This window comes from Jaculus jaculus, chromosome 6 (genome assembly GCF_020740685.1).
Source record: "Jaculus jaculus isolate mJacJac1 chromosome 6, mJacJac1.mat.Y.cur, whole genome shotgun sequence".
Taxonomy (NCBI): Eukaryota; Metazoa; Chordata; class Mammalia; order Rodentia; family Dipodidae; genus Jaculus; species Jaculus jaculus.
This window is the reverse complement of record NC_059107.1, coordinates 15,691,105-15,703,913: the sequence shown is the minus strand read 5'-3', so window position 1 is coordinate 15,703,913 and position 12,809 is coordinate 15,691,105. Positions and strand designations below refer to the sequence as shown.

Below are 12,809 nucleotides of genomic sequence, written 5' to 3'. Positions count from 1 at the left end.
AGTGAGTGGCAGAGCTACAATTCAAGCCCATATCTATTTGAGTTCAAGTATATGAAAGTACCAACCAATGCTCTTCACCAGCTAGTTCTTGACTGCATCCTAAGCTGGACTGAATGGATAATGGTATTCCTCACTGGACATTTATTGATACTCTCTCTTCTCTTTTCCTTCCTCCTCCTTCTGTCCTGCTCCTGTCCTTCCTCCCTCCTCCCATTTCTTCCCCTCTCTACAGATGGGTCACCAGAAGCTGGCTATCTCCTGGTTTTCCGTGGTCTTGCTGGCATCATCTGTCATGGCCATATGGGAACTGGAAAAAGACGGTAACCAATCTTTCCTTACTTTCTCCAGAGATTCTAAGCCAGATTCGGCCACTCCTGGGGGGAAATGAGACAGATGTAGGTAACCAAGTGTTGGGGCTCCACCGGAGAAATCTCTCTCTCTCTCTTTCTAGAAAAATCCAAAGCCACTTTCCCTTCTTTCATTCCAAGGGTCTCTGCCTTGTTTGGTTTTCATACTAGTTGCCAGAAAAGCAGCTTTTTGTGGATCATGATGGGAATAGAGATATGATCCTTGCCAGTAATTCTAAATAAACAACTATGTCATATCAATGACATTCCACAGTGGAAAGTATGAGAAACAAAAAAAGCTATCCTAGCCAGGCATAGTGGCGCACGCCTTTAATTCCAGCACTGGGAAGGCAGAAGTAGGAGGATCACCATGTGTTCAAGGCCATCCTGAAACTGCATAGTGAATTCCAGGTCAGCCTGAGCTAGAACAAAACCCTACCTCAAAAAAAAAAAAAAAAAAATAGCTATCTTTTGCCATCTCCCTCTGTACCAAATCACATTGCCTCCCTTGGTGGGCAATGGGATAGCTTACTTCTGGCCACTTTGGAGAAAACATAGGATTGATACTCACATTGACGTGGGTTCAAGTCATGGTTCTGCCCAGAATGGGTTCTGTCACCCTGAGCTGGATTACCTCAGAACCTCAGCTTCCTCAGTGGTGAACTGAATATTCAAAACTAACACCTACCACAAGGGTTATGAAATGTGAGAATAAACACTGAGGAGAACTCAACCAGTGGTGATGTGAAAGTAAGCGCTAGCCAGCCCAGTTGTTAGGGTTGCTTAAAATGTCTCTGGACTTTTTGCTATTCCAAAGGCCAGTGCAAATCTGAGTGATTAATGGTATGAGTGGGATAAGGAAAAGGGGTTCTCTCTATCATTCTAGCACCCCACACTCAGTAAATGTCAACCCAATTGTCATTTGTACCTGAAAGAACATCAGTTGTTTCATTACAGTCAACATAGTCAAGTGGGTAGTTACTATAACACTACAGCAATGGTTAACATTTACTGAACACAGGAGCCCATTTACTATCACAGCAATTAGATGAAGTAGAGACTGTCTGTATCCCATTTTACAGATGTTAAAAACTGAGGTTCAGGAAATTAAGCAAATTGCCCAATGTCACATGCCTAGGAAGGGTGGCACAGAAGCTTGATCCTGGCTCAGTCTCACTTTAAAGCCTGTGTACTTAAGTATTTGATGATTTTATAAGAGAGATATGAATCAAATGTTCCCTGTGTCCTTAAGGAGCTGACTAAGAGGAAATGAGCATAAACTAAAGATGAAAAGATTTCAGTGCGTTAAACTTTCGATGGGAGAGTACAATATCGAAATGGATAGCTAAAAGAAATTTGGGACCAGTTTTTCATTCTTAACAATTTCAGGCAGATAACAATCCCACCCACCCCCAACCACGCTAAGTAAAGGACCCTCCCTAAAGTGCAGATGTTGTCCTTGAATATATGATTGCATCCAATCCCCTCTAACCCTGGGACTTTTCCTGTGCTCAGGAACAGGAAGGAAGACCCTTTCAGAGTTAACCCCTTAGTTACTCTAGGTAAACCACAAGAATTCCAGAAAGTCACTGTGAGAAACCCGGAGAGGGCTTGTGATGAGGGAGGCAAGATGATGGCCCGAGGCTGAGCTCAAGCTCTGGGTGCCCCTCTGGGTTCTCCTTGCAGTGGCTTCTCTTTGTGCCAATGTCCTCTAGAGGAGCCCCCGAGTCTTAGTTGTGACAGGAACACAACCATGCCATCCAGTTGCCTAAAGGACAAAAGGAAAACTGGAGGAATCCAAGGGTTCTGTGTGCTTTTCTGTCAGCACGGCTAAGGAGTTCCAAAGTGAGGTCCCAGTGCCTTTCACCTCTTAGCCTTGGCACATCCAGAAGTGACGAATCCCACTGATGTAAGGCGAGAACTTTACGTTTCACAGTGCTTTATGCTCAGAGGCACCGTTCACAGAAAGGGCATTTATGGGCACCGTGTTAAGCTCTTACATGGACTAGCTTATCTGTCACCTTCTAAACTAAGCATTAATGTTTTTCTCATTTTTTCAAACAAGGTCATCAGAGTCAGGTACAGTAGCTCACACCTGTAATACAAGCCATTGTAAGGGTGAGACAGGAGAATTGTCCTATATTTGAGGTCAGTCTGGGATACAGAATGAGGCCCTATCTCAAAAAGGAAAGAAAGAGAGAAAGAGAGAGAGAGAGAGAGAGGGAGAGAGGAAGGAAGGAAGGAAGGAAGGAAGGAAGGAAGGAAGGAAGGAAGGAAGGAAGGAAGGAAGGAGGAAAGAAAAGAAAAGAAAAGAAAAGAAAAGAAAAGAAAAGAAAAGAAAAGAAAAGAAAAGAAAAGAAAAGAAAAGAAAAGAAAAGAAAAGGAAATCAAAGTTTAAATAGCTCAGTCTTCCACACACCAAAGGCCATATGCGCTGAGCTGGTACAAGGCCCAGAGCTGGCTGTCGTCCATGTGACTCTAAAACCCAAGCCCTTCACCACTGTGACGGCCAGGACTGAGCAGAAATCAGAATGGCCTGGAAGACTTCCAGGATGGATCAATCCATCACTGAGCCCATCTCAGTGTTTGCCATCCAGTAACTGAAAATACCCATTTCTCACAAGTTTCCTGGTGGTGCTGACCGGGGTGTTGAGGTTGGGGGAACCAGCACATTAAGTTATTCCATGCAAGTGACAGTCGGTGCAGAGGTAAGCAGACAAATGAAGCCTCAATGGGATCCTTCAAGGAGTCCTAACTCAAGGTTTCCCCCCATGCTGGCTTTAGATACCCACTGCCCAGTTAGAGAGACAAGGGCTGAGGCATCGCTCCTGTGACACTTTTCCCTTGATGGGACTTTGCTCAGCTCTTTAACCTCAGTACCCTCCTCCATAAAAATGGGAAAAGACAAATTACCTGTTGAGTAAAGATAGCTTTTTTAAAAAAAATATTTTATTTACTCATTCATTTATTTGAGAGAGAGAGAGGCAAATAGAGAGAAAGAGAGAATGGGTGCACCAGAGCCTTTAGCCACTGCAGATGAATTCCAGACGCATGTGCACCCTTGTGCATCTGGCTTACGTGGGTCCTAGGGAATCGAATCGGGGTCCTTAGGCTTTGTAGGCAAATGCCTTAACCACTAAGCCATTTCACCAACCCAGAGATAGTTTTTTAAAAGAAAAAGAAAGAATTCATGAAAATCTCCATTGTTGAGTTTCATGAGTAAGGAACTAAGTCCATAAATCCCTATGGAGAATTTTTTTTTCTTTTTTTTCTTTTTTTTTTTTTTTTTGGTTTTTCAAGGTAGGGTCTCACTCTGGCTCAGGCTGACCTGGAATTCACTATATAGTCTCAGGGTGGCCTCGAACTCACAGCGATCCTCTTACCTCTGCCTCCCGAGTGCTGGGATTTAAGGCGTGTGCCACCACGCCTGGCCCCTATGGAGAATTTTAAAAGAGATTTTCAGTGCACTTGGTTGGCCGCTCAGCCTGTGTACAGTAATGGCTAATAGATTATCTCGTAGCAGACACTATGCTAAGAGCTTTGAGTGCTTTTTACAGTTAATCCTCACACCCAAACATACACTCTGGATGATGTTGTGCCTATCATTTTGCAAATAAGGAAACTGAGGCTCGTGGTGGTTCTGTACTTTAAGCAAAATCTCCTTGCCAGTTAGAGAAGACAGGATTTCCATCCGGGTCCATCTGCCTCCACACCCTGTGTTTTAAAAGACTATTACTCTGCCAAACGCTATTCTCTGCTTTATACCCTGTGAAACTGAAATCTGATGGAAATTTATCTTCCCTTATCCACCTCCCCACCCCCACTACACTTCAGGAAGACCTTCCTTTGCTGTCTTCATTTTTTTTTTTTTTTCTTATATCAAGGCCTTCCCCATGTGTCTGCAAATCAGGGCTTAATTGTTTAAGGCAACCTGCCAGTTAAAGTGTTGCTGGAAGCTATAAAACTCTTCACATCTCAGTTCTATGACCTTGAGCCCAGGAAGAGCTCCCTGCCCTAAGGTCATGGCAGCAAGTATTTATTCATGTGTTTGGGGGGACCAAATAGTGAAACCCGGTCCTGGAGCTCACCGAGCCCCCAGTCTGCCTCTTGACTTTCGGTGCTCTCTAGTTTATGTCGTAGAGTTGGACTGGTACCCTAATGCTCCTGGAGAAACAGTGGTCCTCACATGTGACACGCCCGAGGAAGACGGCATCACCTGGACCTCAGGCCAGAGCAGTGAGGTCTTGGGCTCTGGCAAAACCCTGACCGTCCAAGTCAAGGAATTTGAAGATGCTGGTCGGTACACTTGCCACAGGGGAGGCGCGGTTCTGGGCCACTCGCTCCTGCTGCTTCACAAGAAGGAAGATGGCGTTTGGTCCACTGACATTTTAAAAGACCAGAAAGGTAAGTCTATTTTCTACCATTGTGTCTGTTTTCTCTTGGCTCTCCTAAGAAATATAAAACATAAAACTTAAGGGCCTCAGTGGTTCAAGGCACTTGCTTGCAAAGCCTAAAGGCCCGGGTTTGATTCCCCAGTAGCCATGTAAAGCCAGATGCACAAAGTGGCACATGTATCTTCTGGAGTTCGTTTGTAGTGGCAGAAGACCTTGGTATGTGCTCTCTTGCTCTCTCTTGCTCTCCTCTCCTTGCAAATAAATATATAAGCAAATAATATTTTAAAATTTTTTCAAAAGCAAGACATTGTTAGTGTAGTTAGTGGATAAACAGTAATTTTTTTTTTTTCTGAAGCCATCCAGGACCTCCATTTTTCTTTAGTTTCCTGGAATTCTCGGATTCCTGACCATGGAACTCTCACATTGGGAGTGTATATGTGTGTGTGCATGTGTGTGCACAAGTGTTCCTGTGTGTAGGGCCATGCACAGGCTTGCACGTGGAAGACAGAAGACAACCTCAAGGGTCATTCCTCAGGCATCGACCACCTTTTTTTTTGAAATATGGCATCTCAGTAGCCTGGCGCTCACCAAGGGCGAGGGACTCATGGCCCAGAGAGCCATGAAGATGTGCCTCTCCAGTGCTGCGGTGCGCGCCTGTCATTTTTACGTGGCTTCTAGGACCTTCAAACTCAGGTCTTTATGCTCTTGAGGCCAGTACCTTACCACTAAGCCATCTCCACAGGAGCCCTACTACGAGAGTTTTATTTTCTGTCTGAATGCTTGTCTTAAGGTTTTCCTTCAGTGAAAAAGACATTTCTGGATTTCTAGGAGAAGTGAACAAATGTGTGCGGTTCATAGCTGGGGCCTGGGGTGACGGCTGTGTGTACAATAGGTGTGCATGTGCGCCATATGCTACACTGCAGAATTGCCTTCCTGTGGGGGCAGTTCTAGTCTGTGCTGACATAGCCCAGAATTGTGTTTCAAGGGAAGGAATGGAAGAATGCTACCTTCGTCCTATTGGGTAGCCTTGATTAATCACAATCAAAATCTTTCTGGAAGAAAACTTATGAATACTCAATTTTGTTCTTTCCTAATGCAGAACCAAAAAACAAGACCTTCCTGAAATGTGAGGCAGTGAATTATTCTGGACGCTTCACCTGCTGGTGGCTGACGGCACTCAGCAAAGACCTGAAGTTCAAGGTGAAAAGCAGCAGTGGGTAAGTGAACTTGCACTGTCTTCACCATGTCCTCATATGAGCATCTCATTAAGAAAGTAACAGCCGGGCATGGTGGCGCACGCCTTTAATCCCAGCACTCAGGAGGCAGCGGTAGGAGGAACCTCATAAGTTCAAGGCCACCTGAGACTACATAGTGAATTCCAGGTCAGCCTGGGCTAGAGAGAAAACCTACCTCGAAAAAAGAGAGAGAGAGAGAGAAAGTAAGTGAAAAACAGGGCTAGAGAGATGACTTCGTGGTTAAAGCACTTGGCTGCAAAGTCAAAGGACCCAGATTCCCCAGTATCCTTGTAAAGTCAAATGCACAAGGTGGCACATGCATCTGGAGTTCATTTGCAATGTCTGAAGGCCCTGGCATACCCATTTCTTATCCCTCTGTCTCTCTCTCTCTTTTTTTTCTCTCTCTCTCAAATAAATAAATAAATAAATGTTTTTAAAAAGAAAATAAGGGCTGGAGAGATTGCTTAGTGGTTAAGGTACTTGCCTATGAAGCCTAAGGATCCAGGTTCAGTTCACAAGTACCCACTTAAGCAAGATGCACAAGGTGGTGCATGCATCTGGAGTTCGTTTGCAGTGGCTGGAGACCCTGGCACATCCATTCTTTCTCTATCTGCCTCTTTTTCTCTCTGTCTCTCTCTCTCAAATAAATAAATAACATTTAAATATATATTTTTTTTAAAAAAGAAATCACAGCTACAAATATCCTGCCAAAATCCTACCTTGAGTCAAAAATAGAAACAAGTGCTCTAAGACCTAGATATTGCAAGCCCAGAAGCAGATACCAGAGCTCTGTGAGGCCTCCTGACATGGCCACTCCAACTACCTTCTTTTCAACCAACATCATGATTCTGAATTCCAGTGTTTGGCCAACACACCTGAACTTTCTTTAAAGAACCAGTTTCTGCCGGGCGTGGTGGTGCCTTTAATCCCAGCACTTGGGAGGCAGAGGTAGGAGGATTGCCGTGAGTTCAAGGCCACCCTGAGACTACATAGTGAATTCCAGGTCAGCCTGGAATAGAGTGAGACCCTACCTCGAAAAACCAAAAAAAAAAAAAAAAAAAAAAAAACCAGTTTCCATGGATGCAGTGCATAGGTGTTCAACCCCTCGATGACTGACTAGTCGTCAGCTAAGTTCCTGGAGCAAACAGCCCGAGTTTTCACCTTTTAAAGGCATAAACTAAGGTCTCACTCCCTCATCTTTAAAATAAAAATACTTGTTAGAGCAATGCTTAGACACATGAAAAAAAAAAAAGACCTTGAAGCAGATAGGAGGTGCACTGTGACTTTCTGAGGAGTCAACAGGAGAATGACTAGTAAAGTATTATTACACATTCATTTAGATGAACAGCCCAACCTATGTGTTCCATTGTACAGAGCTCTCTGCATCACATTCATAGAGGGAGCAATGCTTACTAAATCGTATGTATAGAATATGCTCTTACTTGATTTTTTTAAATCTATGTTGGGGGCTGAAAAGATGGCTTAACAGTTGAGATACTTGCCTGTGGAGCCTAAGGACCTAAGTTCAATTGCCCAGGGCCCATGTTAACCAGATACACAAGGTGGCACATGCATGTGGAGTTTGTTTGCAGTAGATGGAAACCCTGGCACACCCGTCCTCTATCTTTCTCTATTTGCCTCTTCCCCTCTTTCTCTTTCCCTCACTCTCTCAAATAAGTAGGGTTAGAAGAAGACAAAATCTATGTTGGTATAAAAAATATGGGTGGCGAGCCAGGCGTGGTGGCGCACACCTTTAATCCTAACACTCGGGAGGCAGAGGTAGGAGGATTGCCGAGAGTTCAAGGCCTCCCTGAGACTACATAGTGAATTCTAGGCCTGCCTGAGCCAGAGTGAGACCCTACCTCGAAAAACCAAATATATATGTGTGTGGTGTGTGTGTGTGTGTGTGTGTGTGTGTGTGTGTGTCCATATGTGTGTGGGGACATGGTTATCTGGAATATTCCTTGACAGAGTTCTAGCAGTAAACAAACAGACTAGTATCCATATCTGAGAAGTAAAGTTCAGGTTAAAGGAGATATAACAGGCACATACAAATTTCCTTTATACACATCCTTGTTGTTTTAATTTTTATAACTAGTGTGCAGTGATTTTGTGATCAATATAGGAAAGATGATCTGAATTTTTCAATAACGGGTTTTAAGCCAGTTCTCTTGCATCTGAAACATTTCCAGATTCATTTAGGCCAGAGGTATGCATGTAAGTCTCAATCTCTTAAAGCTAAGTTTTCCCCCTGGGAAAGATTGTTTCTTACACTACGCAGCTGGACAACGTGTGTCCTCAGACAGACCCTTGAGGCTCTCTTTACTTGCTTCATCGGCTAAATCACCCTGCAGTGTGGTCACGGGTCATTTCTGCCTTCGGTTTCAGCTCTGCCAACCCCCGAGGAGTGACGTGTGGAGCAGTGTCTGCCTCTGCGGAGAAGGTCACAGTGGACGACAGTGTGTACCAGAAGTACTCCGTGACGTGCCAGGAGAGCGATGCCTGCCCTGCTGCTGAGGAGAGCGTGCCCATCGTGCTGGCGCTGGAAACTGTGCACAGGCTCAAGTACGAGAACTACAGCGCCAGCCTCGTCATCAGGGACATCCGTGAGTTTTCACCACTTATGTCCTTGGTAAACAGGCGCCAGGTGTCACATGGCCACCATGCCCCGGGAACCTGGATAAAGGGGGCACATGAATCCTCTTTCATTCTGTGCCTTCTGAAAAGAATAAAGTAACAGGGGCATCCAACCTTTTGACACAATGACCTAACAGCTGTCATCTACAAATATGGTGGGCCACCTTCATAGCTGTCCTTGGGCACATGAGGCCCCTGGTGACAGGTCGGATGCGTCAGGTAGACACTACTTTCTGCATTCGGAAAAAGAAGAAGTTGAATTTTAGCAAGGTCAAGCCACTATTCCCAGACCTCAGATTTCACAGCTGGTAATTCAGACCCACACTAGCCCCACAGAGAAAGCAGGCTCTCTGTGACCTGTCTACTTTGGTCCACAATGACATAAAGACCCTAAGAGTCCCAGGAATGTATTATTTACACTCGGAACCAGAACTTCCCTATTAATTACAACTACTCCCAACCACACTTCCTCTAGCATGCCAAGAGACACACATATCTATAAATGCCCTCCAATGGACTTCTACTTTGTTTTTTTAGGTATCACTATGTTTTATTTATTTATTTACTTATTTGTATAAGAGAGAGAGGAAGAAAGAGGCAGATACAGAGAGTGCAAGAGAGAGACAGAATGGGCAGGCCAGGGCCTCCAGCTACTGCAGATGAATTCCAGATGCATGAGCCACCTTGTGCCTGTGGCTTACATGGGTCCTGGGGAATGGAACCTGGGACCTTAGTATTAACAGGCAAGCATCTTAACCACTAAACCATCTCTCCAGCTCTGACACCCGCCTTTTAATGGGCAGGTTAGGGTTCCACCACTTATCATTTCCTTTGCCATCTAGTCACGGAGCAGGCTTCGTGACAGAATGTGACCGCACCACAGCACTTGCTGTAGAATTTGTGGAAAGCTTAGCGGGTGGGTCTGGTTCTCGAGGCGTGGCCAGAGAGGCCCTTGCTGACGCGATGGCTTCAGCTGGGGTCTGAAGGCGACACCAGTGGTATAAACACAGTGAAGGAGACTTACGTACATTTTTGTGTGGAACAGCGTTGTGCCTCCAGAGCTCAAGCACTTCCCATAGAAGGTTGCCCCTTATCTGGAAGAAAATACTGCTTGAGCCTGCCGACGCTCACAGCTACGTCCTTCAGACAGCATTCAGTGGAGGAACCATGGGGGCTTGGTAATTACTGGAGAAATGAAATGAGCATAAAAGCAGTTGCCTCTCATGGCTACTAGATGTCAGGGGCTATGAAAAGACAAAAGGCAAAGCAGAAAGCGGAAAGCCTCTCATGTGACCCCCAGTGACCAGCCCAGGCCAGCTATGGGCTTAGTGCCGAGTGAGGGATTAAGCACAGAGAACGCCCCTTCACTGCAGGGCCCAGACCCAAGGGTGTGTTTGTTACTAAGAACATACAGGTGCTGGAGAGATGGCTCAATGGATGAGGCCCAAGTCATGCAAGCATGAAATTCTGAGTTAAGATCCGCAGCAGCTACATAAATACTGGGGGGGGAGGGGGCGTGGAGGCTGACCACAACCCCAGCTCATGGGAGGCAGAGAAAGAGGATCCTTGGGGTAAGCTGGCCAGCTAGACTAGCTGAATTAGCTAGTTGAGAGCTCATGTCAGAGACTCTATCTCAGGAAAACAAGAGGAGAGAGACAGAGGAAAGCACCAATGGGTCAACCTTTGGCCTCTGCATGCGCACACATGCACGTACGCGCGCACACACACACACACACACACACACTTCCTTCTAGATACAAGCAGGGTGGCTCCACCATCAGGGCCCATCCGACTGTGTGGTGATGAGAAGGGTTCCCAAGTATAGGATGTGGTCATTGACAGTGATCTCTTCCTGTGGAACCAATGGGCGCACCCACAGCAGAGGTGCCGGCCAGGAGCCATCCTATGTGTTCACCGCTAGTCAAAAGTGCAGTCAGAAGCCAGGCGTGGTGGCGCACGCCTTTAATCCCAGCACTTGGGAGGCAGAGGTAGGAGGATCACCGTGAGTTCAAGGCCACCCTGAGAGTACATAAACGAATTCCGGGTCAACCTGCACTAGAGTGAGATCATACCTTGGAAATAAAACGGGTGGGAGGGGGGAGCAGAAGCCTCCACCTGACTGACTGCAAAGCTCTGTTAGGACAGTAAAAGCTGCTCGTCCCCATCCACAGTCAAACCGGACCCGCCCAAGAACCTGAAGCTAAAACCTCTGCGGAACTCTCAGGTGGAGGTCAGCTGGGAGTACCCCGACACCTGGAGCACCCCGCATTCCTACTTCTCCCTGATCTTCTCTGTCCAGACCCGCGGCAAGAAAGAAAAGGTAAGAAGGCACGTGGTAGCAGACTCAGCAGTATGCTCAGGCGTATGCAGGGAGAGCACAAGTGGCCACCATAAGCAGACCCTTGCTGTCTGCCTACACCTGCAAGGGAGTTCCACGCACACCTCACTTGACCCACGCAGCGCATCCCGTGAAGTCACTCAGTATTACTGGCGCCACCTTGGAGCTCAGAGAGGTGGTGACTTGTCCAAAGTGGCCCAGCTAGGGAAGTGACAGAACCACGATTGAGATCTTGAGCACACAGGCTGTGGAACCCAAGCACCCCACTGCCTCTGGTAGAGTTCACCATTAATTCTTGTGCTAAAATTGACTGTGGGGAGGGGGGGGACGACACGTGGGCTCCAAGGAGCCCAAAATGATTGTTTCAATGGAATGAACAGGTTGAATGATAGAGGGGCTGGAGAGATGGCTCAGCAGTTAAAGAGCTTGCCTGCAAAGTCTAACAGCCTGGGTTCAATTCCCCAGTACCCAAGTAAAGCCAGATGCACAAAGTGGCGCAAGCATCTGGAGTAAGTCTGCAGCAGCTGGAGGCTCTGGCATGCCCATTCTCTCTTTCTGCCTCTCATCTCCTCTCTCTCTCTCCTTGTAAATAAATAAATACATTTTTAAAAAAAAAAGAATGGATGATAAGATGCTATTGATAACTCCTACTTGTTCCAAACATTGTGAAAATTATTTCACCAAGCAAGATGCCAGCATTCACGCAAGCTAACAGAATGACTTTCCAACTTTCGTGTCATGACCCTTTGCCTCTTCCAGGGTTCCAGAGACACTTTTACAGAGCCCTACTCTCTGCTAAGATCGTTAGACAGAAGTCTTACTGCATAAGCTTTCTGCTTAATAGTAACGTTCTAAGGGCTTTTAGGCAATTGCTACTTTTGTCTTGAGAAGTTCTCAGAGTAAGTCTTACTGTTAGCTCTAGTCATGAACGAGGAAAAGCCTAAGACGTTTTCCTGAAGTCTCACAGCTATTAAGTAGCAGGGCCCGGGTTTGAACGCAAGTGTGTGGGCTGAACGGATCAGCATGGTGTCTCTCTGGATAGCCAGGGGAGAAATAAAGTCTGGCTCAGTTCCACCACCAGCCTAGCTCTGGAACTTTGGGGCGGTGTCGCTGTGCAGAAAACTGGGGGGCCACGCCCCTCCTTTCTGTGGGTTTACAACGTTGTGCTGAGAGGTTCTGCCAGTAGGTGGCGCAAGGGGAGTGCCGTGAGCCCGCCCGCACCGTGCAGAAACGGCGTTGCCTACGGATCTTAACAGAGTTGCTTCTTTTCTGCAGGAACTCTTCACGGTCGATACCTCTGCCAAAGTGTCGTGCCACAGGAATAGCGAGGTCAGAGTTCGAGCTCGGGATCGCTACTACAGCTCCGCGTGGAGCGAGTGGGCGTCTGTGTCCTGCAGCTAGGTGAGCAGGCTGGGGACTTTGTGGGAAAGAGGGAGACCTAGGGACCCGGGACTCCGAAGCACACACTTATTAATTAGCGGAGAGTGGGGCGATGTCCATGATAGGTCAGGCCCTGTGCTGGGCTCAGGGGACTGCTGTAAAGAGAACAGGCGCGGGGTCCTGCCCTGCAGCAGAAAGAGAAGACCGGAAGAGAACAAGAAAGACATGGAAGCTTCCATAAGTTGAAACCTCGTTCTAGGGGTTCTAGGGAGCCACAAGGAAATGACTAAATCAGACATTCTCTTGATTTTATTGTTGTTTTGGTTTTTCAAAGTAAGGTCTCGCTTTCGCCCAGGGTGACCTGAAATTCACTATGTAGTCTCAGGCTGCCCTCGAACTCACAGCGATCCTTCTACCTCTGCCTCCAGAGTGCTGGGACTAACGGTGCGCGCCACCATGCCCAGCCTAGATTAGATAT

At 46.6% G+C, this 12,809-nt stretch overlaps 1 protein-coding gene across 2 annotated transcripts; it reads left to right on the top strand.

Annotated features, from left to right (window-relative positions):
* The first annotated feature begins 232 nt into the window (after nucleotides 1-232).
* On the top strand, nucleotides 233-12,352 carry Il12b (interleukin 12B). 2 transcript variants are annotated; one of them, XM_012948601.2, is made up of 6 exons: nucleotides 233-320; nucleotides 4,476-4,751; nucleotides 5,841-5,958; nucleotides 8,365-8,582; nucleotides 10,785-10,933; nucleotides 12,227-12,352. In XM_012948601.2, the coding sequence occupies exons 1-6, from the start codon at nucleotides 233-235 to the stop codon at nucleotides 12,350-12,352; spliced, it is 975 nt and encodes a 324-aa protein (XP_012804055.2). The 2 variants fall into 2 exon arrangements, with proteins under 2 accessions (XP_012804055.2, XP_004657541.2); XM_004657484.2 differs by having other exon boundaries at nucleotides 10,785-10,945.
* Nucleotides 12,353-12,809: the final 457 nt, after the last annotated feature.

Coding starts and splice junctions, on each gene's coding strand:
- Il12b (XM_004657484.2), top strand. CDS start 233: ATGGGTCACCAGAAGCTGGCTATCTCCTGGTTTTCCGTGGTCTTGCTG. Junction 4,752..5,840: donor CATTTTAAAAGACCAGAAAG/GTAAGTCTATTT, acceptor TTCCTAATGCAG/AACCAAAAAACAAGACCTTC. Junction 5,959..8,364: donor AAGGTGAAAAGCAGCAGTGG/GTAAGTGAACTT, acceptor CTTCGGTTTCAG/CTCTGCCAACCCCCGAGGAG.